Source organism: Lingula anatina, chromosome 1 (assembly GCF_051362555.1).
Source record: "Lingula anatina isolate TDL-2025a chromosome 1, LinAna3.0, whole genome shotgun sequence".
In the NCBI taxonomy this organism is placed as follows: Eukaryota; Metazoa; Brachiopoda; class Lingulata; order Lingulida; family Lingulidae; genus Lingula; species Lingula anatina.
In genome coordinates this window covers 39101746-39128910 of record NC_141767.1, presented here as the reverse complement: position 1 = coordinate 39128910, position 27165 = coordinate 39101746, and the positions used below count along the sequence as shown (strand labels likewise).

The following is a 27165-nucleotide window of genomic DNA, read 5'->3' as shown; positions in this document are numbered from 1 at the left end:
GCGTAGATCTCGGTGTTTATTAAGTTGTACGAAATTCAATGTGCCATATTGTAGTAACAAATATACAAATCACGACAACATGAAATTGCACTGAACCCTTCCAAAATGTGAACACATGGAGAGAGAGAACATTTGCATTGACAGTAACCGCAATTTAATTTATTGAGACTTGAATTACTTCTTCATTTGTTAACTGCCATTTAATGACAAGCAAGGGCTAAAACGCTCCACTTGTTAAGATGTGTAGTCCTATACTGGTCACATTTATTTTCGTGCGTATCTAATATTGTATTCATGCATTTCTGTAACTAACATAGAACTGTATGCGTTTGACGGCAATGTTCTACATCTTCACAGTTCATCTATAAAAAAAATTATAATAATAATAAAATGAAATAAAATAAAGAAAAAAGTAAGAAAAATATGTGAGTATGCGCGTGTTTACTTGACTCATAATTCTGGTATTAATCACCTTGTTCTTCAGGTACTTGGCAATCACGAGTTTGACAACGGCGTATCAGGTGTACTGTCCCTAATTGACAACGCGTCGTTCCCGGTAGTTGCCGCTAATATTGACGCCAGCAAAGTCCCTGAACTGCAGGGCTTGATCAAGAAGTCACACGTACTCAGCGTCAGTGGAGAACGTATCGGAATAGTGGGGTTTGCCCATAGCAAAACACCTTCTCTGTCATATCCAGGTGCTGTTTTAAGAAGCAGAAGTACCTGTAACTTCATGATTTCTGAATTAAGAAAATATAAAAGAGATCTACCATTTTTCTCTTTTTTCTCTACATTTGTGCTTTGTTAGGCCCCCTATATACCATGTAGTCTGACGTTGGAAATAAGGAGAAGAAAAAAGAAATTTAATTCGGTCCAATTATATAAGGACTACTTTGTTTTTGGAGAATGTGTATTTTTTAAATAATCTGCAAACTAAAGTTTCTGTTGGAATATTATTTCTCGTCTGAAACAACACTTGATATTTATGATATCTCAAAAGTTTCATGCTCAGTTGGTAGATGTTTTCAAGAAATATTTCAATGAACAGCGAGTGAACAACAATTTCACTCGCCTCTATTCGAAGTTAATGAAAATCATCTGTCAGCCATAATTTAACCTATCCATTTCATTTCGCAAGGACTCCGTATTTGATAGGTTAATTATATTTCATCTTAGGTGACCTAATATTCACTGACGAGGTAGAGGCTGTCCAAGCAGAGGTTGACAAGTTAACATCCCAAGGCATAAATAAGATCATTGGACTTGGCCACGCTGGGTTTATAGTGAATCAAAAGGTCGCTGAACTTGTCACAGGACTGGACATAGTTGTTGGCGGGCACAGTCATAAGTTTCTCTATTCTGGTACGATAATTGAATGAGTAATATCCGTATCTGACTGTTATTTTTGCTAACGTGTCTTTTTTTTGTTGTTGTTGTTGTTGGTACCTATATACTTTTTTAATGGATGCGCAACGTTTGTGATTTTTTTCTAACCAGTTCACGTTACCAAGGATATATTACCATTCTTAATGTCACATATAATAATAATAATAATAATCGGTGCTTACTACTTATGACTGCTAAATGTAGTCATAAGAATACACGCATGTCCACACGTGCATAACCAAACACACAACTACGCACAAGTAAATATTTCTGTTCATACTATTTCTAACAGGCCCACCACCGTCCAGGGAAACTCCTGTTGGTGATTATCCAATGATCATTACTCAACCATCGGGAAGCGAAGTGCTGTTCGTCACTGCTTACCATTACGCCAAATATCTAGGTCATCTACACGTCACATTTGATCCAGCGGGGATCATTACGTCATGGAATGGAAATCCCATATTATTGGATAACTCTATTCCTGAAGGTAAGGGTAACATCAGTGTATGTACTTTTTTTCCAAAATGTTTATCTGAAACTCAAAACTCAAATTATTTTTGAAGCGTAATGTCATTCCCCATAACTTTCTGAACTTTTGATAGTCAGTCTATTGAATTTTATTTCACTGCACAATACATCTTGTTTAAAATTGTACTGCGGTTTCTTTTGCATTTTCAACATGTTTTCCTTTGTTTGAAAAAATATACAGGCTGTGAGACAGCAGAAACAAGTACTAATTACTTTCAACAGTCCACATTACGCCCTCTAGTACATGTATATGCAATGTCTGGCTAATAATTAATGTTGATTTCAGTTAACCCACGCATTTTCATTTCTTTCTTAAGATAATGCGATGCTGATAGAGTTGGAACCATGGAAGAAAAAAGTAGCAGAATTTGGTGCAGAAAAAATAGGCAGTAGTCTGGTCGCGTTGGATACCGAAGGCTGTATATCCCGTGAATGCAGTCTGGGTGAGAGATCCTTTCGACTTTGGTCGAACATTTCTGTATTTAATCTTATGCTTTAGAATTTACAGTACCTGCATCAAAAAGATACAAACTGGGATAATACATGTGAACTGAAAACTGATCAGTAAAATGTATTTTCTTTGTTAGCTAATATTTTATTCTTAAAGTCGGATCTATATTGTTTTTTTTTTTTTTTTTTTTTTTTGATAATTTGATGTCATTTTCAGTTTTCTTTTATTATTATTACTATTTATTTATTTATTTACTTATTTATTGTAGTGCAAATAGCAAACTTGAAACATGCTCTTTACTTTAATGACCAGGTAACTTCGTAGCAGACGCATTGGTGCACGCATTTTTACAGCCATCCCAAGACAAAACTCGATGGACTAATGTCTCAATTGGATTTTGGAATGGTGGCGGAATACGGTCGTCATTCGATATAGGTATCACCCCCCCCCCCCCCCTCTCTCTCTCTCTCTCTCTCTCTCTCACACACACACACACACACCTCTTTCTCTCTCTCTTTGACTATCCAACAAAAATAAAAAATATAATTGGACCGATTGTTGCAATTATTTTTTTTTCTCATTACAGGTGACATACTTGTATCAGACGTCCTCAGTATATTCCCCTTTGGTAACGGCGTAGATATAGTCCAGATAAACGGCAGTGCGCTGTGGGCCATCATGGAACATTCCGTGTTCAACATGGAGTCGGGACGAGGCCGTTTCTTGCAGATCTCGGGTAAGAAATGAATATAATTTATGTTGTACCCCGGTATTATAAATTAATGGAGCTACATTACTTTCATATGAATTGTAAATGTAAGTTATCATTTTGAATATAATATCTGTATTTTTGTGATAAAGATCCAAACCTAACATCTTTTATCACCTAGAAAGAAAAAAAATGAAATGTTTCATTATGATAACCACTTAAAGAAGTATTTGGTCGTATATTAGTACCGTATCGTTTTAACTAGTGGCTTTTGTCTGAACGCATCATCATAGATAAATATTTTGTCGTTGCGCCAAGGTTTACGGGTGGTGTATGACGTTTCTAAGCCGGTGGGTAGCCGAGTTGTCAGTCTTGATGTAAGATGCGCAGACTGTGTCGTCCCCGAGTTCAAACCCCTTGTAGAGACCCAATTATACAATGTTGCAACTTCAACATTCCTACTGGGAGGTGGTGACGGTTATGAAGTTTTGAAGAACAACATTCTCTTTCGATATGGAATTGGTAGGCTACTGTATGTTTTACAATAAACCAAATAATGACTTTAATGTGAAAAATGCAATCACGCGATTTTTTTTTTATATATATATAATTTGATTGATTAAATACAATTTTATCAAACGTACTAAAGCCATTCCTTTTAGTGCCTTATTAACTTTTTTCAATTAATTGATCTATTTACGCATCCATACAATATTTTCCCTATATCATTTTATACTGAAATGACTCTCTTACAGACGTCCTTGATGCAGATATCATGATGGCCTACATCAGGAAGTATTCTCCCCTAATTCACGGCTTGGAAGGGCGAATCAAATTTGTTACCGATTCGGAGCCGACGGAATGCAAAAGGAAGATAAAGGATTGGAAGACACGTGTGGTCGACTTCTTTAAGATTTTCTGGTAGTCTCTAGTCATTTCAGTCGCTTGCGACTTGCTTTCACATTCAGACATGTCGTTCTGTATCACAAGTAGGTTGATTCAAAGGGAATAAATATCTTATGAAGCACATTGGAAATCTACTTGAATTCGCTTTCCCAACATACCAAGAGCTTGAATAAATCTCTGATGGTTAATTTTTTGTCGTGTCATGTCTAGTGCAACGTTGTTCCAAAATACCAATATGCTTGATGTGAAAAACATCCCTAGAAATAAAACCTGCCCTAAATTGATATCTATTTGTTTCTTGAGAAGTTAGTTTTCAAAACATAAAATATTACTGATATTGTAATCAGTCCTGTATTACAACTGGGGCATTTCACCAGATTAACATCGCTCACTTAAACCCGCCCACATTACCTCATCCATAAAAATGAAATCAATATTGTAAAGTAAGTAGCAATAAATTACTAAAACAGAATAAAATAACTTTTTGTTCGATTTATTGAGTCAAATTTCAGATTCTGGAAATTTCACTTATAGAAATTTCTTTTAAAACATATGGTACAATTTACTCTATTTACAAACTTTAATATCTTAACATAATATCAACTACAAGTATAACAATATAATAATACATAGACATAATAATACATAAAGTGCATAACAAAATAATGGATTATCATGATACTTACTTTTCCCTGGTATTTTATGCAAATTACCTATACACCAGGGGTTTCCCCAGGATTTGGAGTACAGGGAGTCCAAAAAAAGTAAATCTATAATTTAGTCATCAATTTACAGGGTGTTCACCAGAAGCAAACCCAAAGCTACCCAGCCTTCTTAAAAAATATAAGCAAATCTTTTGAGGCTAATGGCCATCCAAATGACCGCTGGGCAATGAAAAGCCTTGCTGAACGCAGGAAGGAGGAATCAGCTGGCTGCTTTGAGCTCCAGATATTGAGCATGTATAAAATGGAAATGGGCATATGACAACATATTCAACAAACGAAACAAAAAAATTTACTATTTCTTTAGACTTGTATAAATTTTGTTAAACATATTCAAAGAATGAAAAAAACACTACTAAACTGTTGCAAGTTCTTTGGATTTGTTAACATTTTGTCAAACAGCACATGAATTGCACAATTTGTACTCTACTAGAATATGTGCATGATTCAACCAATTCTGTAGTCATGTACAACAGTTTAATGAAAGCAGCAACCGGAGCCTGAATCTGCTGGCAAGCACCTCATCTTACTGTGTGTTCTTCTGGGCCAGTCCAAGCACCACACTATCAAGTGAAGTCCCCTGCACTGTCATATCACAATAAACATAAAGTCACAGGTCTGAAAAAAAAAAAATTAAAACCAATAGTTGCATGTGAATGCAATTTGTGTCACAAAAAGAAATACCTATTTATTCAAACAACACTACTTTGCAATAGATTGGTGTGATTCCAACCACTGTTGTTGGCTTAATTACCCAGAATAATTAATATGACCTGCTCTTATAAGTTACAACATTTTCTTCCACTTTTTGTATGTAAAATTAACAAAAAAAATGTTTGTATCGTAAATCTATTATATTTACCTCACATGTCATAAGAAGATTTTCTACTCCTGCTTGTTTCATCACTGAAAACTTGGCTTCTTTCACGCACTGAGTATTGTGTAATGATATGCCTTCTTCAAGTTGACTTTTGATATTGGCTATATTCAACCCATCCAGCTGAAATGGGAGGTTTCATTTATAAAAAACGGAGTTTAAAGCATCTAAGGTTTGAGGTAAACACTTAAGATATTATTTTTAATCTGTTCCAGAAACTCATGACATGATCAAGTTTGCATTTCTTAATAACTCCATCATCCACACAAAATAAAGTTGCATACGAGCGTCGTACATTTTAACAGACTCAGATATGTAAATATACCTTCATAATCAGTGTTAGCAATTAAGGCTGGACCGTCTGCCCGGGCTGACAACTTCCAGAACGGGCTGCGAAGTTTTCCCACCCGGCAGACATTCAGTCCAGCTATTTTTCAAGATGGCTGGACTTTCTGTCCAGCAACTTATTTTCCTAAGAGGCGAACACTGTTCCAAATATAAAAATTTTTCTTTCAATATAAAACAAGAGCATAAAAGCATTACCTCTGTGTCAATCCTCATCCCACAGCAACAAAATATAATTTGTTTATTCTGCATAAGTGGATTTCTAAAATGTAAAACATTGCATAAAATTATAAAAAATAAACAGCTGCATTCATTATTTTACAACCTTTTTCTGTATATTTTACAAGGTCCATATTTGTGAAATGAAACTACATCATAACAACGGTAACATTTTGTACATTCTGTCCACTTAAATAGATAACAACTGTTCATAAGTTATCGATATTTTACAATAAATGCATTGTAAACAGCTCATAGAAATATAATAAATTCCATTTTAACACCAAAATTGGTGATAAACACAATTATTCTGAAATTTGTGCTTGCCATCATATCACAAGACCTCCATATATGGCTACACTCTATAATAATCTCTTAAGAGAACATTACAGAAAACCATTTTTTTTAGAAAAAAAAAAACAGGGTCTAACTTTGAATGTGGGAATGGATTCATTATCCATTGGTTAGTATAGGAAAATTGTCCTTTACCCCAGGAAAATCAATTTTGTGGCCAAAATGAACAGTTGTTTTCCCTCTAAAAATAACATTTTCAATTATGGACACAAAGTTATGGATCAATATGTACCATGCACATTTTTTTGTTGAACTTTCATTTTACAACACTGGTCCTCTGGATCAACAAAAAACCACCATTGTTTGACAAATTTGCTTATGCTTTACTGAACGACATTGTTTCAACTGCACCATCCGATACAAGAAGACAATTCAGAAGCCAATTTAAGCACACCCGACTCAATTGAACTCACTTTTTACATATAGGACAAATGACTTCATCTGTTTTTAATTGGTCTATTGCAGCACAAAGCCCAGCCTCGTCAAAAGCCAAACTTTTTTCATACTCCTCCAATATGCGTTGTTCTAAAATCCAAAAAATTAATTGAAAAAAATACAAATTAAAGGACATTCCATCTCCTCTTCTTATTTTGACTTCATATCTTGAGCATGAAAAAATATACAGGATACTGAATTTTTTTGTGAGCTGGAATTTGAAAGTAATGAAATATTACACTGTTAATTCTGCTAATGGTTCAAACTACTCCATGCAATTGCAGGCTATAACAAAACACTGATATGAAGAACAAAGCAAAATATAACCCTTTGTTTTAACATACCTTCTAAAAGCAGTTCTGACTTTATTTCTTCCAAAATTGACAAAACCTGCTCAACATCTGTGTCATCTGGTGCAGATTGGAGCTGATTCAGAAAGGAATTAATATTAAGTTGCTTTATTTCTATAAATTTGTTAAAATGCTATATATAAAACAATAAAGATCCTGCTTTCTGAAAAATGAATGTGACTGAAATCAAATATCAGCATAGGCAGTAAAAACACTTAATATTTCAAACTATTTTCTTGCAGAAGAAACATGAATGAAACAAGAGTTTAGTTATGCATGGTTCCAGGTCTGGTAAAACAAAGAGACTCGTGATGCTTTATGACCAATACTTTCTATCCTTAACAACTTATTTTAATTAAAAAACTTACATCAAAATTATCAGATAACTGTGGAAGTCCACCTTCTTCTGCCTGCAGAGTTTTCCACTCTTGAACCATGAGATTCCTAACAAGTGATGGTTTGTTGTTGTTGTTACTTTCAGAAGTTCGGAATCTGTTCAGAAAGGCCTCTCGATTTTTCTTCAGTCTGCTCATACATCTCTAAAATGACAAGATATGGATTTATCCAACAGAAAAAGAGATCCAATAAATAATGTTCTACTAATGTAACAGATAAACATCTTGTCTGTAAAACACTTAATACCACCGAGTTGGAATTCTGCCAATATTTCATTGCATAGCTAATAAAGACAACTCATTCAATTATGACAAGAAGGCATTGACCTATCATATCTGCTGAAAAGACCTTCATCTTAAGCCTGTCCATGCATCTGTTACCTAAATAATCTTAATGAAATTCAAAAGGACAAAAACACTCAATTTTTTTAAACTGCTCTGCGACATTGCATGTACAGCACATCTCACTGTCTGGTTGCAGACAGCTAATCTAAACTGGAAGTGATGTGAATGCATTTCCCTTATATAAACTGTGGTGTTGAATCTATCTTGGTGGGTGAGGGGTGGGCAGTTTAATATAATGGCTTTGAAATTTGTGAATTGATGCACCTTTGAAATTGTCTTCATTTTACAAACAGACGATATTTTGTACTTGTGTTGTGACCTGTATTTAATTATATACACAGATCACGTCAGAATTGAAATTCTCTCTCAGTCCCCCCTCCCTCCATCTCCTACCGGTAGAATCAAGCAATGACCCTTTCTGGCTGTGGTTGTTGAGTGTACATTTCCTTCTCGCGAGTAAAACTACAGCAAAATCTGGCAATCATGCCACAGTATAGAAAACCACGCCAAATCAAAGGATATATGTAAATGAATGAGACATTATTTTGTGAAACTCAATCTCAATGATCTCAAAATCAAATCAAATGGGCAACAGGACCCACCGGGACCAACTAACCGTCCAGAGTGTTAAATAATGACTAAGTTTAAGCCTTTTGTAGACCCAAGGGAAAATATCACTACCTTTCTGTATGTTTCTTTCCATGGTGGAGTCATTGGTTTGTACTGCATTTGGCGCTTTATGACACCTGCAGACTCCTTCTGCGCCATCCTCGCCAAACAACATGCAGAGCTAGACATCTCTATTTTCAGAAACATTGCTTCGAACATAAGAGATTGTGGTGGATGTGTCGTGTAGCAATCACAATTTTACATTTTGAAGGTAGCCCACAAAAATTACAGGCCTGTGACGATCAAATTTTCAGATGTTCAAACCCATTATAAGGAGCTAGGAGTCAATACACAATACAATGCAAAACACAATATGCAACAAAGGGTATGCGTCTCATATAGAATCTAATAGCACCTGAAACCGTTTTCTGCCATTTCCTACTTCCAGGTGACTGAGATGAATCTGAATTAGGCCGACTTTTGTCCTTAGGCCTATTTCAAGAAACTGGCTTCTCAAAACCAATGCTATAATAGTTTTAGGTTTGGATAAAAAAACAACACGTGGCAAGAATTTATTAAAACTAAACCCGGACCCAGGACTCTTTCGAAGAATTGTCTGTCAAATACGGATCTAGGTTACGGGATAGGTCCTCTTGATTCAAGACACTTTTTTCTTGCTAAGATAAATTGTAACGGGCAGGTCTAGTTGTCGCCAGAAAAAAAGGCGACGTAGACGTGACTTCTGGCATAACTGAGGCGTAACTAAGGGCTGAAATTGATCAACACGCGTGCACGGACCCATTCACAAAAAATAAATTCACATGTACATAAGCACACCTTTCAGAATTTGGAACCATGATCTTCAGTGTGACTTGGTACATTTTTTGTTAAACGAACGCGTATTTTCTGTGGACAACCGTGTCCACCCACAAAATGTTTACTGCATTTCATTGCACTACATGGAACTTATTTGTTATCGATATGTTTGTTCTTTTGCATTTATCGAGATTTGGCTTCTGCTTTGGGACGAGAACAAAAGAAACTCCAGCCATCTGTGACCGGTTTAGGCGTACCTGGGGTCACTTTTGGATACGTGCCATAAATACGGCGTTTAATTAACACTGTAGTTAGTAAATATAATATCTGTCATAAAATGAAAAATTTAAGGAGTTACAGAGAGATATCAAGTCACTGCCGCTACTGCTTTGTCACGGTAGCAGTATGCGCCTGGGGGCTGAAATGACCGGTCTTCACAAGCGACACCTTGCAAAGCCAGCGTGCTTTATTCCGTTTTGACGTGTTACTCAAAATAGCTCAGCCGCGCAAATTTATTTTTCTCGTCTTATGCTTAAAATTTTACCCCCCCCTCCCCCCCCCCCCCCCCCCCCCCCCCCCCCCCCTCCAAAGCCGAATCCTGGATACGCCAGTATGACTGGAGCAGTCGCGGCCTTGAAAACCATCTAGTTTTGAAGTCGGCGGTTACTTCTTTGTTGTCTCTCTGGACTTTAAATTAATTTTGAGCTTGAGTGCTTCTTTTTTTATAAAAAAAAAATCAGATTGAAATATTTCTATGGAGTGGGTCAACTGCTACCATTAATTTGCGCGTCAATTCAGTGGGGGACACGTATCGATTTCAGGGAGATCACGGTGTATAGATCGGGATGATGGATTGTCCAGCACTTTAAAATTTTATAACAGTACCACGTGTTCGTTGTTGTGTAACTTTTTTGCCTTAATTTTTACCGTCCACAGATTAAATCTCGTTTCATTATAGTACTTTCGTCCCATATCAAGAAGATCAGCCTAATAAAGTCAGCATGTTTGCCGTTGATACATGTAGCGATTATTAGCCTTACTTGAACAAAATGATTTAAAAAAACGCAGTTTCTTTTACTGTGTAAGATAGCATACAGCAGGTGAACATAGATTTGCATTAAATTCATTTGTCTCGCATGCCGTTCATCCGACCCTTCACCCAAATATGTTAAATATGTTAAGATCCAAATTTGGGCTTACGCTCACATATTGTTGTGGAGGGACATTTAACAGAGACCTCTCGCCTTCAAGTCCCCTCCTTCCCAAAATTGTCCAAAATTCCACCTGGCCAAGTGAATATAAGTACTGCAGCACAGCATCATTGGCAAATAATTACCAGCTACAGTGCACATGTACCCACGTCTATCAAACATACGATCTATCAAACGTACGTTTTTATATAATAGGCCTACTAAAGATTGTGTAGCACCCGTCACTTTGCACGTTGCTATAATAGTTAAGATATCTTAAATGTAGACTTGAATTATATCAACATAATACGAACTATTAAGATGCTTATATATATATATATATATATATTATTTACTCAGTACGTGAAATCCATTAGTGTTTCGCACTCGTTCATCTCACATACACCTTGCTGACTCGTGAAGTGCGTATTACACGATTTTTCATGAAAACAAGTCACCAAAATTTCAATAAGTGATAACAGAGCGGTTCACCACGGTTTCTCGTGTAAGAGGATTTGTGCAGTGACATGCGAACTGTTTGATTAACCGCGAAAACGAAGATGCGTGCACAGCACTTGGCATTCAATTTCATTGGCAATCGTCACACAATGTCACCCCTGTAAACAGAAACGGCGGCCGTACCCAAGGACTGTTCCATTTATAAGGCAGTCAACCGCATAATCGTCAAAAACACTGCCATCGTCCAGTAGGGCGCAGGAGAGACCAGTTGGCTGACACACGCAGAGGGAGACAAACCCAACATTCAACCAAAACTATTGCTGAATAGTTCTGCACACAAGATCAAGCCATGTTACAAGGTAAGACGTTTAAACTTTTTATGTCAGCAAGATGTGTTATTAGTTGAAGAAATTTAATCGCAGAAAACATTGTGAAATACTGTAAATTTTGCAAGACATTTTTAGACACTGTTTACATACTTAATAAAATGTCATATATTTTGCGATGGTAATTAACATGCGCACCTATATTAGGTATTTAGAAAGTGTCAAAACAATGAATAAGTTATATTAGGTATTTAGAAAGTGTTAAAACAATGAATAACTTATATTAGGTATTTAGAAAGTGTCAAAAGAATGAATAATAGTTGACAAGGTAGGATGAGTCTTATTTCCAATTATAACCCAAACATCCATCTTTCCAAACACACTTAATCAGTGTCGGGTTAAGCATACTAAGCTAAACACTAAAGACAATTATAATTAGTCTCCAGTTTTTCCTTTCTTGGTGATGCACTTAAAAGGGATGGCTTTAGAAATCTTAGCCCCTGAGATATAATCACGGTCATATGTGCGCAAATATTTTCCAATGATATTGTGAAATATTATTTCATATTTCTTGAAATAGAATGAGTTTGATATGTATGCATCTATTTTCGTTTAAACCTGCGAAGAAGGTCAAACAATTTCAATAAAGAAAAGAAATAACAAGTCCGGTTTGGACGAGTGCTTTTTATCATGTTTATTTGTAACTAAACACTGCGAACGTATGCCACTTTTGCCGCAAGATATAGTCAGAAGTCTTAAATAGTGTTGTCACTTTGGCAAGCTTGCTAGATAAATACCATCCCGGATTCAACGGATTGCAAAACATAAAAAAATCACCTACCAATCCTTAAAAATCGAATTTGCACTTGAAGATCCTCGCTGACTTCAAAGATGCCCGGATCTAGGGCTCGGAGTGTTGCAAGAATTATATAACAATAAAATGACCCCATGCACCTGTTTTGTTGAGTTTCACTATGGATATTTGTGTCAGCTTTAAAAAAGGAGACTTAAAACGATAAAGCGTAAAATCGATTTGCATATTTTAGAGACAAAAGGTAGCCTAAATGCATTATAAAAATAGCTGATATGGGCCCTTGGGCAATTTACCGTTACCAAAGCACGCTTGACCGCATCATATTTCCACAACATGTACAATAAGCCTTGCCATTCACTTATCATCATCAGTTCGTAATGTTAAAACACTTGGTTTCCTTATAAATAAATTTCCATATCAAGCACAATTGTCTAACTACTGCTGTGAAAATGTTAGCGATTTTAGTGGAAGGAAACACAACAGTCATTTGTAAAACTTCGCTCAATTTATTTCACAAACACGGGCTACACGTGGTAGCACGTAGACAGAAACGGGCTCTTGGCGGTCTCCCAGGGGTTTCTCTGAGCACTATAGAGAAACACTACTTCACAGGAAACCGCGCACATCTATCTGGTCTGACTACTGATTAAAATCAATTTCTGTGTATGTGTCACTATTTGTCTTTTTGGCAAACAAAAGTAAAAACACTAATTCACCGGATTATAGTTTTAGTTTTAACGCTCTTAGTATTACAACAGGAGTCGTCCACTGCAGCAGTCATGATATAATTTGCTCTTGTTTGTCGGATGTAGCGGACGACAAGTAGCTGTAACTGGCTTATCCCACGGCTGGAACAATAAGATCAACGCACCGAAGCGTATGAAGTTACAAGCGAGAGCGTGAGCGAAATACACGTACGCGTGCACTGTAATCCTTTTGTTCGAAGAACCGGTCGTGGAATATAAACATGGCTATGGTTTCCTGTTGAGGGGGGGGGGGGGGGAGGGGGGGGGGGAGGGTTGGGGGGGGGGGGAGGGGGGGGGGGTTTAGATAGCGCTGGGGCTGGCTTGAACCGGGTTTTCTCAGGTGTGGTGACCGTGTTGAACGAGAGATCAAAAGACCCATTGACTTTAAATGAGCTCCAAATATTTCACCATTCTTGATCGCCACTATCAACTGCCAACTTTCAACGAGTGAACATCTATGATTGAAATGTATTGGTTTGACAAGGATTTGTTTCTTAGCTTCTTTAACTTCTCTTCGGTGAATTAGATTGGAGTTCAAGAGTGAACATAACTAAGATAACACTGATAGATAGATAGATAGATTATTCGTAGTTTTTTTTTTCTGGGAATGTTGTGGTAACCTGTTATCTCCAGTTTCTATCATATAAACCATTCTATCATAGCTATCATACAAATCATTTTATTTTTTTAAATAGCATCTGAAGAAGACAAAATGTCGAGGATTTTGCTTTATTAGCAAAATTGATATCAATATGTGTTTGACATCACACCTCTGACTGATCCAGGATTTTGTTGAGGGGTTGGTGTAGAGCAAAGATTTATTTTCTATACCTCGTTTCACCCGGCTAATATAAAATGGTTGGGAAGAACAGTTTGATTGTAACATATAAGGCACAGGGTTGATAAAATTATATGATTTTGTTTCGTTTCGCTTGATAGGTGTCATTTTTTTAGAGAGAGAGAGAGAGAAGGGATACTAAAGAGGGGGGGCATGTGGTTCGTTGAATCAGCTATTGCAAAAAAAATTTGATTAGATCTTCTCCAAGATACAGTTTACGGTATCTCCTGTTTGAGCTTGTAATTGAGCATGAACGAAATCGAATTAAAACAATAACAGTTAGTTTTTCAGGTTCGTTTAGTCGTAGATCTAAAATATTCTGAAATGCGTTCCAGTCTAACTGCGTCATATTTGCAACTAAATAGATGCAGTTATAACTCACTATCTTCAAACACTTCATCAGATCTAATATTTAAATTTGTAAATATTTACGGTTATACCAGTGTGAGATATTGAGAGAAATATGAAATTGATTCCCTTTTGAGAACCTTCGAATTGTCTTTTCGATTATTCTATCAAATGTTCAGAACGGCACATCTCCTCGATTTGAGACAAGTTAATTTATTCAGTCCAGACCGACAAAAGGGTAGACTCACGGAGTTACATAAGCTGCCAGGGTGAAGGTATACTCAGTAAACCAAAAAACGATATCCCCTCCCTAAAGTGCTTTATGCTTCTGTTACACGACATCGCTAGGACTCTTTATTTTCATTTTCTACGCTCTTTAATGACATTAAAGTATGCTACTTACGTGTAATAATATGTCATTCATACAACCGAAATTTGCATTTGCTTTGCAAAGAAGCTTGAACCCCCATCCCCTTCTGAAGTTTAGTTTAACGTAATTTTTGTGTGTGAGTGTGTTTTTTTAACCTTAAATCACCTAGTCACAGCATGGAAATTTCCGACACCAAACCAGTGCCAAACCAGTTCAGTAATTTTCCTTTTTACTCGAATTCAGCCCCAGTTAATTTCAAGGTGCCTTGGATCCTTTATAGAACTCCCTTGAACTTTCTGGCTATATCTGGGACTACCTGCGCGTGTGTATATCCAACGCAGGTGATATTATCACGCTTGGTCAAGTCAAGGTGGTGTTTGGATACCCTTCGGTCATGTGATGATATGTTAGAGGGTTTATCCGGCCATCTGCTTGGCGTTCCAACTTAATCACAGTCACTGACCAGATTTTTAACTATACGCATTGCCGTAATCTGAATTAAAACTCAATAAATCACCATACGGACCACCAACGGAAGATTGTTTAACCACGAGTTTTTGAACAGAAAAACAACTTTTGAGATCGGGTTTCAAGGTCGGGTATAGCTTAAATATTCATGTGCCCCAAACGGCGTTAAGTCCTACCTTTGCGCATAAAGAAATCCGCGTATTTAAAAGCACGTAGCCCCATCTGTAATAAACTATTCGCGTCCTTTTTAATGTAAATAACCATGCGTTTCTCTCGGTTACCCGGCAAAAATTAAGCTACACTGGCCAAGTCCAGCTACTCTCAGCGTCTGGGAATGTTGTACTAGCAACTGCTAGTTATCTGGCAAAAGCCCTTAACTTCAGACGTTGAGAATGCCAAGGTCAGGAATTTTCCGTGATACCCAAACTTGAGCATTCCATAAAAAAGAGAAAAAAAAAAAACGCGCGCATCTTCCGGGCCTTAATGCAGCTGGCCTTTTACATTTCAAAGTCAAGAAAGTTTCTTATTTTAGGCTCTGTTCCATGAAGCTTCAACTTGGGTAGAGGAATGAATGGTTGTTCCAGCACAATTCTATGATTTGAAAACTCACCCACACTTTTATCACACGAAAAAAGCAATAAGGAGGAAATTAAAATAAAATTGCTTACAGAGGAAATACTTGCGAACTATAATACAATAAATCTAGCAAATATCATATTGCCAGCCTTTAAAAAGAACTGGGAGCACATGTAGATTGTATGTTAACATAGAGGTATTTAGGAGTAATTCAAACTCCCTCGATTGCATATCCACAACAACAAACCACAAAACAAACAAACGAGCAGACCACAAACAAACAAACGAGCAGGCCAATGCATTGACGAAAATTAATTTGCAAGTAACAAACAAGCAGACCAAGATGCTTGCGATTTCGCGAGTAATAGACAGTTTTTAATAAGACAATATGTGTTGCTATTTCCATTCTTTAAATAAGGTTAAATTTTAAAACATCCATTAGTCCATTCGTTTTAAAAGACAGCTAAATTCATTCACAGTGCTTTTTCTATTGCATGCAACACGCTTATTTTAGCTTTATCAAATCATCTCAGACGGTATCAAAATATACCAACTTTATGTATGATTTCCATTATCTCATTATAATATGTTAAAAAATGCTTGTAAGGTATTATAAAGGAGAGGAGAACGAACACCAGAAAGATGAATATTGCCGTTTATTGCAAAATGACTTATACAACAGATATTTACATATCAATAGAACGTAAATTTAAATTAAAATTACAAAATGGGGGAAGGGGGGGGGGTAACGAAACAAAATATAGTGAAGTTAATATAAATTTCAGTTTTTAACTGTTTTCATTTTAATTGTACATGTATTTCATTATCACATTTTCACTCCAGATGGTGTCCGAACGCCGGGGTTCACGGTGGAAACACCCCCTCCACATATGGAGAACGCTGGGGGGATCCCACTGAAGGTTGCCATGATATCTGTGCACGGGGATCCTTTGGTTCCGAATTCAGAACTGGGTTCTGATGGCAAAGGTGGACAAAATGTCTACGTGAGAGAAGTGGGGAAAGAGCTTGCCAAACTCAACTGCGACATCACTTGGTTCACCCGAAGCGAAGCTCCGGACCAGGTGGGTGTGATTGACATATCACCTACCCTCAGATGCCAGTACATTGTTGCTGGGCCTCAGGAACACATCAACAGGGACTTCCTCTTCACCCATCTCGACTGCTTCATCGCACAGATCGATGCCTCCAAGTTTGATTGCGTATTCACCAATTACTGGTTAAGTGGCTACGTTGGCCTGCGTCTTGGACGACCCCAGTTGCACGTGCACCACTCCCTTGGACAATTGAAATATGAGCGACTGGAAATGCCCGAAATCGGCCCAACTCGCCTGACCGTAGAAAAACTCCTCAACAAGTATGTCGCCTGTATGGTACATCAGACAGATTCTGAGATCAAACTGTGCGAATCGACAAATCCAGTTTTAATTAAAGCTGGTATCAACACGGATAGATATGAACAGTGCGACCCAACCGCTGCTCGACAGGAACTGGGTTTTGACGAGAGCACCATCAACGTATTGTTTGCTGGACGTTTTGCCTCGCAGAAAGGTGTTCCGTACGTTATTGAAGCAATGAAATCAACAGATGTCCCTTTCAAATTTCGTCTGATTGGTAACTATAAGGGGAGTGAATTTGAACATTTGGTGGCTGAAAATCCACAGTTTGATTTTGTTGGCCAACAACCTCCAGAAATGCTGGCGCTATACATGGTGGCCTCTGATATTTTAATCATGCCTTCCTTGTACGAGCCTTTTGGAATCGTTGCTATCGAGGGAATGGCCAGCAAATGCTCTTTGATTGTGTCTGCTACTGGTGGTTTGGATGAAATCGTGGAAGAGGGCGTCACAGGACTCAAGATACCCCCTGGAGATGCTAACGCCATTCGCGTGGCGTTCGAACGATTGGCAGCGTCGCCCGACCTCAGACGTCGGCTTTCTGAAAACGCACACGTCAACGCCATGTCAGCCTACAGTTGGAAGGGGACAGCAATCAAAATACGCCAGCAGTTAGAAAGAATTGTCTATTGCAACCCTGTTCCAGCCAACAGAATTTTCACACCAGCTGTCCAACCTGCACACAATAAGGGTGCTTCAGCAGACTTAACCGACGTCGGGCTTGCGTCCAAGAGATCGTACGTTGGTTAAATTCCGACCAAAACGAACATTCCATTTTTCTGCCAAAATTGTACATAGTCCTGACGTTGCACACTGATATAATTCACACGAGCCGCTTGAATTGTGAATTACTTAATGAGTGAAGTGAATATATATATATATATATATATATATATATATATATATACACACGGACTGTATGCACCCATAATTTGCACTGTATATTTGGATTTGGTGTTCTGCTTAAACTCAGACTAACAATCAGTATTTTTTTTCTTCAATTAATTCAAATATTTTACCCAATGGTAGGCCTAATGTTATTTTAGTCAATAACATTTGAAAGAGTTTTCCTGGCGTGCATGTATGCATGCGGTCTACACATCCAACCCTCCTTGTTCGAGCAGCAGTGCTCGATAATTGTCGGATACACCATTATTTCTACTCTCCTTTCGGATGCAAGTGTTTGACATACATGTATATATACAATAAATAAGTAAAATGCTGTTCAAAAAGAGGCAACAGAACAAAAGATTCAATTATTAAACAGATTCTAGTTATATATATACATCACTGAAATATTAAACGGTTGGACAAAATTTGTTATGAAAGCTTCACATACTATTTACTGATTTTGTATAACGTTACAAAAAATAATAAATAAATAAATTGATGCACACAAGAAATTGTGATGACTTTATATTTTTAATTTATTTTTTCTAAAAACACTCTTGGAAAACGTGTTTCTTATAAATTCATCAGTTAGAAAACGGTTCTGAAAACGTCATGTTGACCCACTGTATTTAACTGGATAGAGTTGATAAAATGGATTTTATTTGGTAACACCCCTCTATGGGACCATTCACTATGAGTGAATTTTCGGCCTAGCTAATGCACAATAGCTCCAAGGGGACTCTCGCTGGATGAAATCAGACAAACTCATGGCCTTGAGTAGAATAAAGAGAGCTGGTGATTATACGATTCGTTGGAAACAAGGGGGGCGTGTAAATCTGTTTATCTGATTGCATTAAGCAAGATTCCCCGTGGAGTTAGTGCACATTAGCTCTTTGCATATAAAGCCGCATTGAGTAAAAAGGGCATTCAACCCTAGGAAAAACACACACCACTGTATATCTTAACTTCTCACCCGTGCAACAATGATACTGCTAGATTAATAGGCAGATTTATCATGTTTCGCTGACAGTGCCAAGATAAATTTCACCTGTCGTTAAACCGGCTGACCGTGTCCAAATTACAACAATAAAGTTAAGATTTATGGGCCATCATTATTGAGTCATTTCAGGTTTTATAGCACACGTGAACAGTCCATGCTGCCGGACGATGGTCAGGCACAAGTCACTTAAAAAGCACGTGTTTTACTTACGAATTTTCTCATACTTCCGATGGAAAAGTTATAGAGACAAATAGCGTGCCGCAAATAATATAAAAAATATAGAATCTAATTACAAACATGCAAATTCTGCTAAATATCAGTTAGTGAATCTTTTTCTGTAACTTATTTTTTCCGAGACGATACATTAAGTGAATATATATAAAGGTATGTCTTAATCGAATTTGAAAATAACACCAAGAATCCTGATTTTGACGGAGGACGCCCGATTGTCTTCGACAGAGTTACCTATTATATATTAACCAGACTACTCATTATTGAGTCATTTATAATACACGTGCACGTGAACGGTGCATGCTGCTGGACAATACCCAAACGCCAGTCACTTAAAAGCCACGTGTTTTTATGTCTCCTCCTTCCTAGTGCACCACAAACTTTCATAATTCCATTCACAACAAGAAAGAAGGGAACAAAGAATATTGGTTGTTCGATATTTGGCCAAACAAGGTCGCATTTATTATATAACCCTACTATACTAACAATGTAACAAATTTTTGCCTGTTATAAATGTTATGACCTAAGGGATAAAAGGTATGTATCAAATATTCGATACGACTCATCATCCTAAAAATTATGATGCAATGAGTCAGCAAAAGTTTTTATTTACAAACAATTTTGCACAAATTTGTGTCATACTTCCTTTGGCAAAGCTTTAGCGACAAAATAGCACGCAGCCCATGATATGAAAAATAAAACATGCAAATAAAGCTAAATGCCAATGACTGAGTATTTTTCTCTTTCTTTTTTTAAAGAAAAATCAACATTTGAGGCATGCCATTATCAAATTTGATGTAACATTTAGTAGCCTGATTTTAGAGAACGCCCGATTGTCTTTTTATAACACTCAACGTCGCTGTGATCTATTATAGTAAAACAATAAGCTTAAACTGCCTTTGAGCGCATGAGAGTTCAAATTAGTACCCGGGAAATCTCAAAATGTGAAAAATGAGCATTACACAAAAACACTGCATTATTTCGAAAAAGGGAATCTAATCGGGCAAAGTTTTCCAACTCAAGTTGTAGTTTATTCCTGAGAAACACTCCGTAGGTTTGAGCATAATATATAATACAGTTTTCCTTTATACTGCAAATTGTGGCAGTGCACAAAATAGGGTTTTTGTCAATTTTAATGCAATTTTACATAATGGTTAACTGTATAATCACTACCAAATTTTAATTACCTACTAAAGGTAACATGGACATTCAGAAAATGTATCAGCTATACAACTTCGTGCCCGTAGGAATGCTAAGTCCCACAATAAAAATGCCAATATATGAAAAATGATCATTTCACAAAATAATGCATTACTTTCAAAAAAGATGCCCAATCAGGCTGGTTTTCCAACTATGAATCTTTTTTGTAAGTTTGAGAATCGTCAGTAATATTGCTTTTTAACTCTACCTGTATTTTAGTAATATCCATCAGTCATGTAAGTTTGAAGTCAAAAGATCCACTTATTTTCTACTTAAGGTGTTATCTGTATTGTACATATGCTGAAAAAAAACAGCATTTTTAAATGGTCCTATTAAGCTAATTTTATATCTCGACCTGTATTTTACCACTATTCATCAGTTTTGTAAGTTTGAAGACAATACGTTAACCAGTTTTCCTTCTTAATATGTTATTTGTACTGCATTTAGGCTAAAAAATACAAACAAAAAACAGCCCATGTTTTGGAAAAATGGTCCGATTAAGATGTATTTCGAAATCGACCTGTACTTAACTAACATGTTATATCTTATTTAAATTTGAAGACAAAGATTCGAACGGTTTTGAATTTCGAGGATGAAGTTTATATTTATATTCGCGTTTTCCTTGCTTTAGGTCATAGCATGACTGAGCTAATCACTGGAATAAACACACGCACAACAAGCACCCGGTTTGTTTTGGTGATAGCGATACGAACACTAAAACCAGTGTTTAAGCACGAAAATCTCACTTACATTAACAAAAATACAAGTGTCATAATGATGATTTTTTTTATCAAACAAAAGATCTGAATTTCTCTATACCTTGGCGCAGTGAGCAACGGCAATCACTGGACGGCTGCGTGCAGGAGTTGTTTTTCAACTGGGATCCTGGAGATTCTATCAAAATAACTTTAATTAAATATAAATGGTTTATCTAGCGCAACTTAACCAAAAAAATAAATAAAATAAAATAAAATAAAATAAAATAAAAATAAAACTACTTCTCCGTTGTGAGAATCAGACTAGAAATGTTTAAATATAGATGGTAGAGGTATTTGATGAGGTAAACATAAAAAAGAGATGACAAAATTATCAATTGGAAGGCAAAGATAAGCCATCCGTATATGCAAAAGTACAAACGAGCACGCATGTTTACCTTAATCTTTTATTTCATCTATTACTGCCTACAAAAACATTTATGGGAAAAATAGATCTTGTGATAAAGAAGGCGGGTAGTGTTACAACTACATACATAGTTTAAATGATGACTATAGTACAATTTCATGTATTTTAATATTGCCTCGGTGAACACTGTCGTCTAAACCCCAATCGTAACATTACCACATCTAGTTATTTCACTAAGGTTATCAGGTACTATAAGACATCGACCTTTTACACGAGTATGGCACCAACCTATTTAACACGCTTCCTCTTGATTCCAACGTACTCGTCTTCTACTCAACGCCAGGAGGAGGGTTTTTTATCTGTTAATCTGACTGCATTCAGCAACAGTCCCCGCGGAGTTGGATCTAACTACGTAGGACGATTTTTTTTTTTTTTTGGGGGGGGGGGGGGGGGAGGAGTCCCAATACTCGCGTCTTATTAACTTTCCGTTGATCATTCAGTGGACTGGACGGCGTGGACAGGAGCGAATTTTTAAAACCAAAAAAAAAAGTTTCAGGATCAATTTATCCGATACAAAAATCGTGTGATTTTCTAAAATACTCGATGCATGAAATTGGCCCATTGAACAGTTGCATCATACAAGAAGGGCATATTTCCCTGGATAAAAATAGAAAACCTCCACTTTAACAGAGCGGCAGATCTGCCGCGCTTTCAGAGAAGTAGTAAAGGAAATATCCACAGCTGCAAAGTATAAACTTGTCTTAACTAATAGTCAAACCAGCGTGTTTACAGCAATAGGAGGCACTACACGTAGTACAACCCATTTCACTGTAGTAAATAATGTCGGATATTTATTGCCTCAAATATAAATAATCCAAGGCTGCCCAAACTGCGTCAAAAAAGACGTTACGAGAAACAAGCGAAATGGGCAGGTGTGTGATGCTGACATGTAACTGAACGCTCTTTCCTTTCCACGACAATGGCAGGTGGTGGATGCATGATATACACGCGTGAGAAGCCTGCATGAGAACCTTATTATATGATCACTCATCCCATCTCAACTTTTAATTTCAGAAGGGTATTTATCATATAGGTCTAAGAAAACGTCATATGCCTTTTTTCTTTTTTACTGTTTCAGTGGCATTTCCTGATGAGGGACCTTGTTCCCATTTCACACTCTTAATATAAGTCGAATGTTGATCTAAGTAATAAAGTTCACTCGTCTAAGTTGTACTTAAAAAGCTTAAAGGACCATTAACCTTGATTTTATTCAGTCTTAAAACAAGCCCTAGACTTAACTCCAATTGCCTTGATACTCATCATAACTCAACAGTGGTACCTCTAAAAATATTACATATAGGGAAAATTTAACAAGCTTAATTCAGCCAATCTTCGAGCGTAATCTGGAAGCAATCTCATGCAGATGTTTGAAGTAAACGATCGCTCTAATAAAAAACTACCCAACGGCTCAAGGTCGATGCAGCACGCCCCTTGCGAGAATACGTAACACGTGATGCTCTTGCACGTGAGAGAGGTATGGATGAGGAAATTATCAAGTTACACAGTCGGTTAACATAAACGCTGGGGATTTTCCTACCGTGAGCTGCATGCTGCTAGTGTGAACGGAATGGTGAAAAATGACCCGGCTTATTACCCTCATACGGGACTATTTAAGCGGAGGCGCAGCTCAACTGGTAACCGACTTAGCGGTTTTTTAACGGAAGAAAGAAACGAAGAATACACAGATAATAAAAAGGAAACAATCGAAGGAACCAGGAAATAGCAAAGGTTTGTTTGTTATGATTATTTATCTGTGACATACTTCTGTTTAAGCTCTGCAGTTTTGAAAGAGCATTATCTAGGTCGAAAGTTGACATGTGCTTTATCAGTTGCAAAGAACGTGTTTTTAAAAAAACGGAACGGCAACAGTTTATGATTAAGTATAAATATTTAATTAATATATAAGCGTATAAGGATTAACTGATATTTAAATAAATTTATCCCGTCTTTATCTGGTGGGTTTATTTTAGCTTTGTCAAATTATTATTATGTTTCTCTCTGTCTTTCCTTCAGATTTGCCATGCCAGCTTACGAAGCAACCACGAGCAGCATAGCGCCAGAGATCTGCACGGGCCCAAAGCGCGTGGCAATGATCTCGGTGCACGGCAATCCCTTGGTACCAGATTCGGAACTCGGCTCTGACGGCAAGGGAGGTCAAAACGTCTATGTTCGTGAGGTGGGCAAGCAGTTGTCCAAGCTGGGGTTCGATGTCACCTGGTTTACACGAAGCGAATCGCCAGAAGAAGTGGGTGTGGTCACGCTATCGCCAACTCTCCGGTGCCAGTACATTGTATCTGGGCCTCAGGAGCACATCAACCGGGACTTCCTGTTCCCGTACCTAGATGACTTCATTTCACAAATAGACACATCAAAATTCGACTGCGCCTTCACAAACTATTGGCTGAGCGGTTACGTTGGCCTGCGCCTCGGCTTGCCTCAGCTTCACGTCCACCACTCCCTGGGGAGTCAGAAGTATGAGCGTGAGCCCATGCCAGATATCGGGCCAACCCGACTGAAGGTAGAGGAAGCCATTAACAAAAACGCAGATTGCATGGTGCACCAAACAGTGTCTGAAGTGGAATCGTGCAAAGCGACAAACCCGATACTGATTAAAGCTGGAATAAACACTGACCGCTTTGCATCATTAGACTTAAAGGAATCGAAAAAACAACTTGGCTTTAGGCACGATACCATTAATGTGTTGTTTGCTGGACGTTTTGCGACTCAAAAAGGCATTCCATATGCTATTGAGGCTATGAAGAAAACCAAAGTACCTCATAGATTTAGACTGGTCGGCAACTATAAAGGAAGCGATTATGAATATCTAGTCAAAGAAAACACTCAGTTCGAATTTTTAGGACAAAAAACTCCAGATGAACTTTCAACGTATATGGCAGCATCAGATATTTTGATAATGCCATCTCTGTATGAACCTTTTGGAATCGTTGCAATTGAAGCAATGGCCGCTGGCTGCTGCATGATAGTGACCTCTGTCGGTGGGCTGGACGAGATCGTTCAAGATGGCGTGCACGGCTGCAAAGTCCCCCCTGGTGACGCTGAGGCCATCCGCAATGCGTTCGAAAAACTTGCTTGCAACAGAGATAGAGTTCGAAAAACAGGAGAAGACAACCGCAAGTTTGCCATTCAAAAGTACAGCTGGTCAGCTACAGCAACTAGGATTGGACAAATGCTGGACAGGATTGTAGAGACTAAGCGAAAAGTTCCCTTCCGAATTGCTCGTAGAAATAACCGTGGGATTGCGATGGGAGTGGCATAAAAATTGATAGTAACATGATCGCTGCGATTGAAAATGGCATTTTTTTTACTATTCATTAAATCGTATTTTTGTACTTGAAGATTGTTCGTAAACTTAGAGATCTAACCGATAATGTCGTTATTTTGCTACTGTTGATCATCATTTTGTTCATTACTAATACAAACGAGATTTTATATAAAGTGCAATACATTGAGATGCTTTTTGTTTTGAGTCTAAATCGTTGTCAATGATTACGTAGACATTTTCCTTAGCTACCTTACAAAAATCAGTCTTGATAAACCAATGCAATTATTAGAAGCAAAGATATTTTTCTGCACAAAGGCGAACGCGATGGATCCCCCCACATATCCCCCTTTAAAAGTAATTCTATTGCATTGCTGTAACAGTAAGATTGTAGTATCAAAAATTTAATGTCACTTTGGCACGATGTGTTTGACATGGGTCAGTGTGTATATTCTGAGTCACCTTATTATTTGCATGGTTCAGCTCATTACTGTCACACTGCCAAAAAAAATCCACAAAGGAACACTGTCACGAGTAGCTCCCAATCTGATATGACCCAAAAAGAATGACAGATACAGTAGATAAGCAGTCCCAGGGTAGCGAGTTCCGAATGACCTCAAAAGGACATGAAAATAGAGAGAAAAACAAAAATACAACATACAAAAGTCAAGGGACGTCGTGTGTCCTCCGTACACAGTATCAAGGAGATATGAAATGACAAATAGTAGATTCCGTATCGGGGTACGTTTGGCAGTGCAGAACAGCCTGCAGTTCTGTTGGTTCATTCTTGTAGTCGTACGGTGGTAGGCACTCAAACATGCTGTTAATTCTGTTACAGTTGCCCCTGTTGAAGCGCTTTTTTGATTAATTTGTTAAACCAAATCTGGAAGTATTAAACTGTCGGGCTCCTCAGATTAAGTGGCGCGTTATTATATGCACCAGGAGTGCCTTCACATAACATAAAAAAAAACAGGGTGCAAATTTAGATGCTTTGATAATGCCAAATGAGTATTGTGTACAGGCCACTTTCATGATCAAGGTGCCATCGCATAACAGAAGAATTGAATAGTTACATTTTCTTTGTACCGAAAAAGTATAAACGTCGGAAATCTGACGCTTAGGTCTAATCAAAATAATGTTCTTTCTGTTCGATTTTTTATACACACGCGAGAATCTGAGTGGCTGAAAAAAAAGTATCTTGACAAACATCTTTACAGTATCGAGTTCACCTAAAAAGATTGCATGTGATACTGAAGAGGTGTTTGAAGTTGCGACAAGCACAGGAGGCAAAGGCACTACCCGGTATGCAGCGACAACCATAATGTTTTGTAACGTAGCTACATATACATGTAAAAAAGTAAACAAGCAGCACTGTAGAACAGATAATGTGAGCACAAAGGAAGTCAAATCATGTAATGACTCAGTCTGTTAGACCCGATTTTCTACCTCGACCGTCAATATTTTACCTTTAATGATCCAAGAGAGATTGATATCCCAACAAATGCTTAATTCATTAATTTCAAATTCCGAAAAATATACAGACTCTATGCTTATATTTTGGTATTAGCTTATCTCTATGTACTGCCAGTTGTCATGATAATCCTCAAGATTGGGAGAAGATCATTACAAGATTATTAAGCAATAGCCCTTCTCAAATAAGTGGGAGGAGGAATCATTGTGTTAGATACGTTGTAATACACTTGAGGCATTCAACGGGGGCGACAAGAAAGTGAGTAACCCTACACCTAACACACTGACACATAAAAGGCCCTTTGGAAAAAAATAACGCTGCCCTCAACAGAACCAAATGAGACACTTTTTTCTCCCAAAGTTTTCTGAATTAAGTTTGTCTCCAGTTTTAAATGCATATATTTACATTAGGATTAAATTCAATTCGATGTTCTTTTAAATTGAGCAGTAATCTAAGATTTGCAGTTTAGTATATAGGAAAAAATATTAGTAAACTGAATCATTAAATAGTATTTCACGATAATAATAATAATAATGATGATGGTTAGGTATGATATCTAGGTTCATGCACTGAACGAGCCTAGAACATCAGGCGTTCATAAAAGTTTCTGCTGCAGATTTCAAGGTGAGGCTTAACTAGCAAGCGCTGGCTTAAATTTCTAGAACCTGCACTAAGCATTTTACTTTACCAGGTAAGCTTAATAAAGGCACAAATTTATTCTGACCTGGTTTAAACTTCCGGACCAGTCCATCAAAACAGCAGCTTGTTTTACTTACTTTTTATTACTCAGTTATTAATGCACTTAATACACGCAACTCACTATCTGGGTCTTCTCGAATCCTCCATCTACTGAAATAAGTAGCTTTCCAAGAGTTAATGAATCGTGCATATCCATTCGTTTTATACAGGT

General features: G+C 37.3%; 4 protein-coding genes across 5 annotated transcripts in view; 3 read left to right on the top strand and 1 right to left on the bottom strand.

The window, feature by feature from the left end:
- LOC106179823 (snake venom 5'-nucleotidase) overlaps window positions 1-4461 on the top strand; it is a 5462-nt gene extending 1001 nt beyond the window's left edge. Inside the window, exons 2-9 of the mRNA XM_013563611.3 lie at window positions 485-698; window positions 1177-1362; window positions 1679-1876; window positions 2235-2360; window positions 2681-2803; window positions 2955-3104; window positions 3396-3599; window positions 3833-4461. Of these exons, the coding sequence (XP_013419065.2) occupies window positions 485-698; window positions 1177-1362; window positions 1679-1876; window positions 2235-2360; window positions 2681-2803; window positions 2955-3104; window positions 3396-3599; window positions 3833-4002 (1371 nt within the window). The 3' untranslated portion in view covers window positions 4003-4461. The remainder of the gene's footprint in view (window positions 1-484; window positions 699-1176; window positions 1363-1678; window positions 1877-2234; window positions 2361-2680; window positions 2804-2954; window positions 3105-3395; window positions 3600-3832) is intronic.
- On the bottom strand, window positions 4461-27165 carry LOC106179886 (RPA-interacting protein B). Of its 2 annotated transcripts, none has more exons than XM_013563699.2 (7): window positions 27076-27165; window positions 7654-7824; window positions 7280-7361; window positions 6914-7025; window positions 6126-6189; window positions 5568-5705; window positions 4461-5323 (listed from the first exon to the last, which is right to left on the bottom strand). In XM_013563699.2, the coding sequence occupies exons 1-7, from the start codon at window positions 27148-27150 to the stop codon at window positions 5294-5296; spliced, it is 672 nt and encodes a 223-aa protein (XP_013419153.2). In that variant the 5' UTR covers window positions 27151-27165; the 3' UTR covers window positions 4461-5293. The 2 variants fall into 2 exon arrangements, with proteins under 2 accessions (XP_013419153.2, XP_013419145.1); XM_013563691.3 differs by lacking the exon at window positions 27076-27165 and adding an exon at window positions 8707-8963.
- LOC106179861 (uncharacterized) lies at window positions 11231-18403 on the top strand. The gene is made up of 2 exons (XM_013563654.2): window positions 11231-11458; window positions 16429-18403. The coding sequence occupies exons 1-2, from the start codon at window positions 11449-11451 to the stop codon at window positions 17748-17750; spliced, it is 1332 nt and encodes a 443-aa protein (XP_013419108.1). The 5' UTR covers window positions 11231-11448; the 3' UTR covers window positions 17751-18403.
- Window positions 22980-24974, top strand: LOC106179867 (uncharacterized). Its single transcript, XM_013563667.2, has 2 exons — window positions 22980-23232; window positions 23518-24974. Exon 2 carries the CDS (start codon window positions 23525-23527, stop codon window positions 24779-24781), a length of 1257 nt encoding a protein of 418 aa, XP_013419121.1. The 5' UTR covers window positions 22980-23232; window positions 23518-23524; the 3' UTR covers window positions 24782-24974.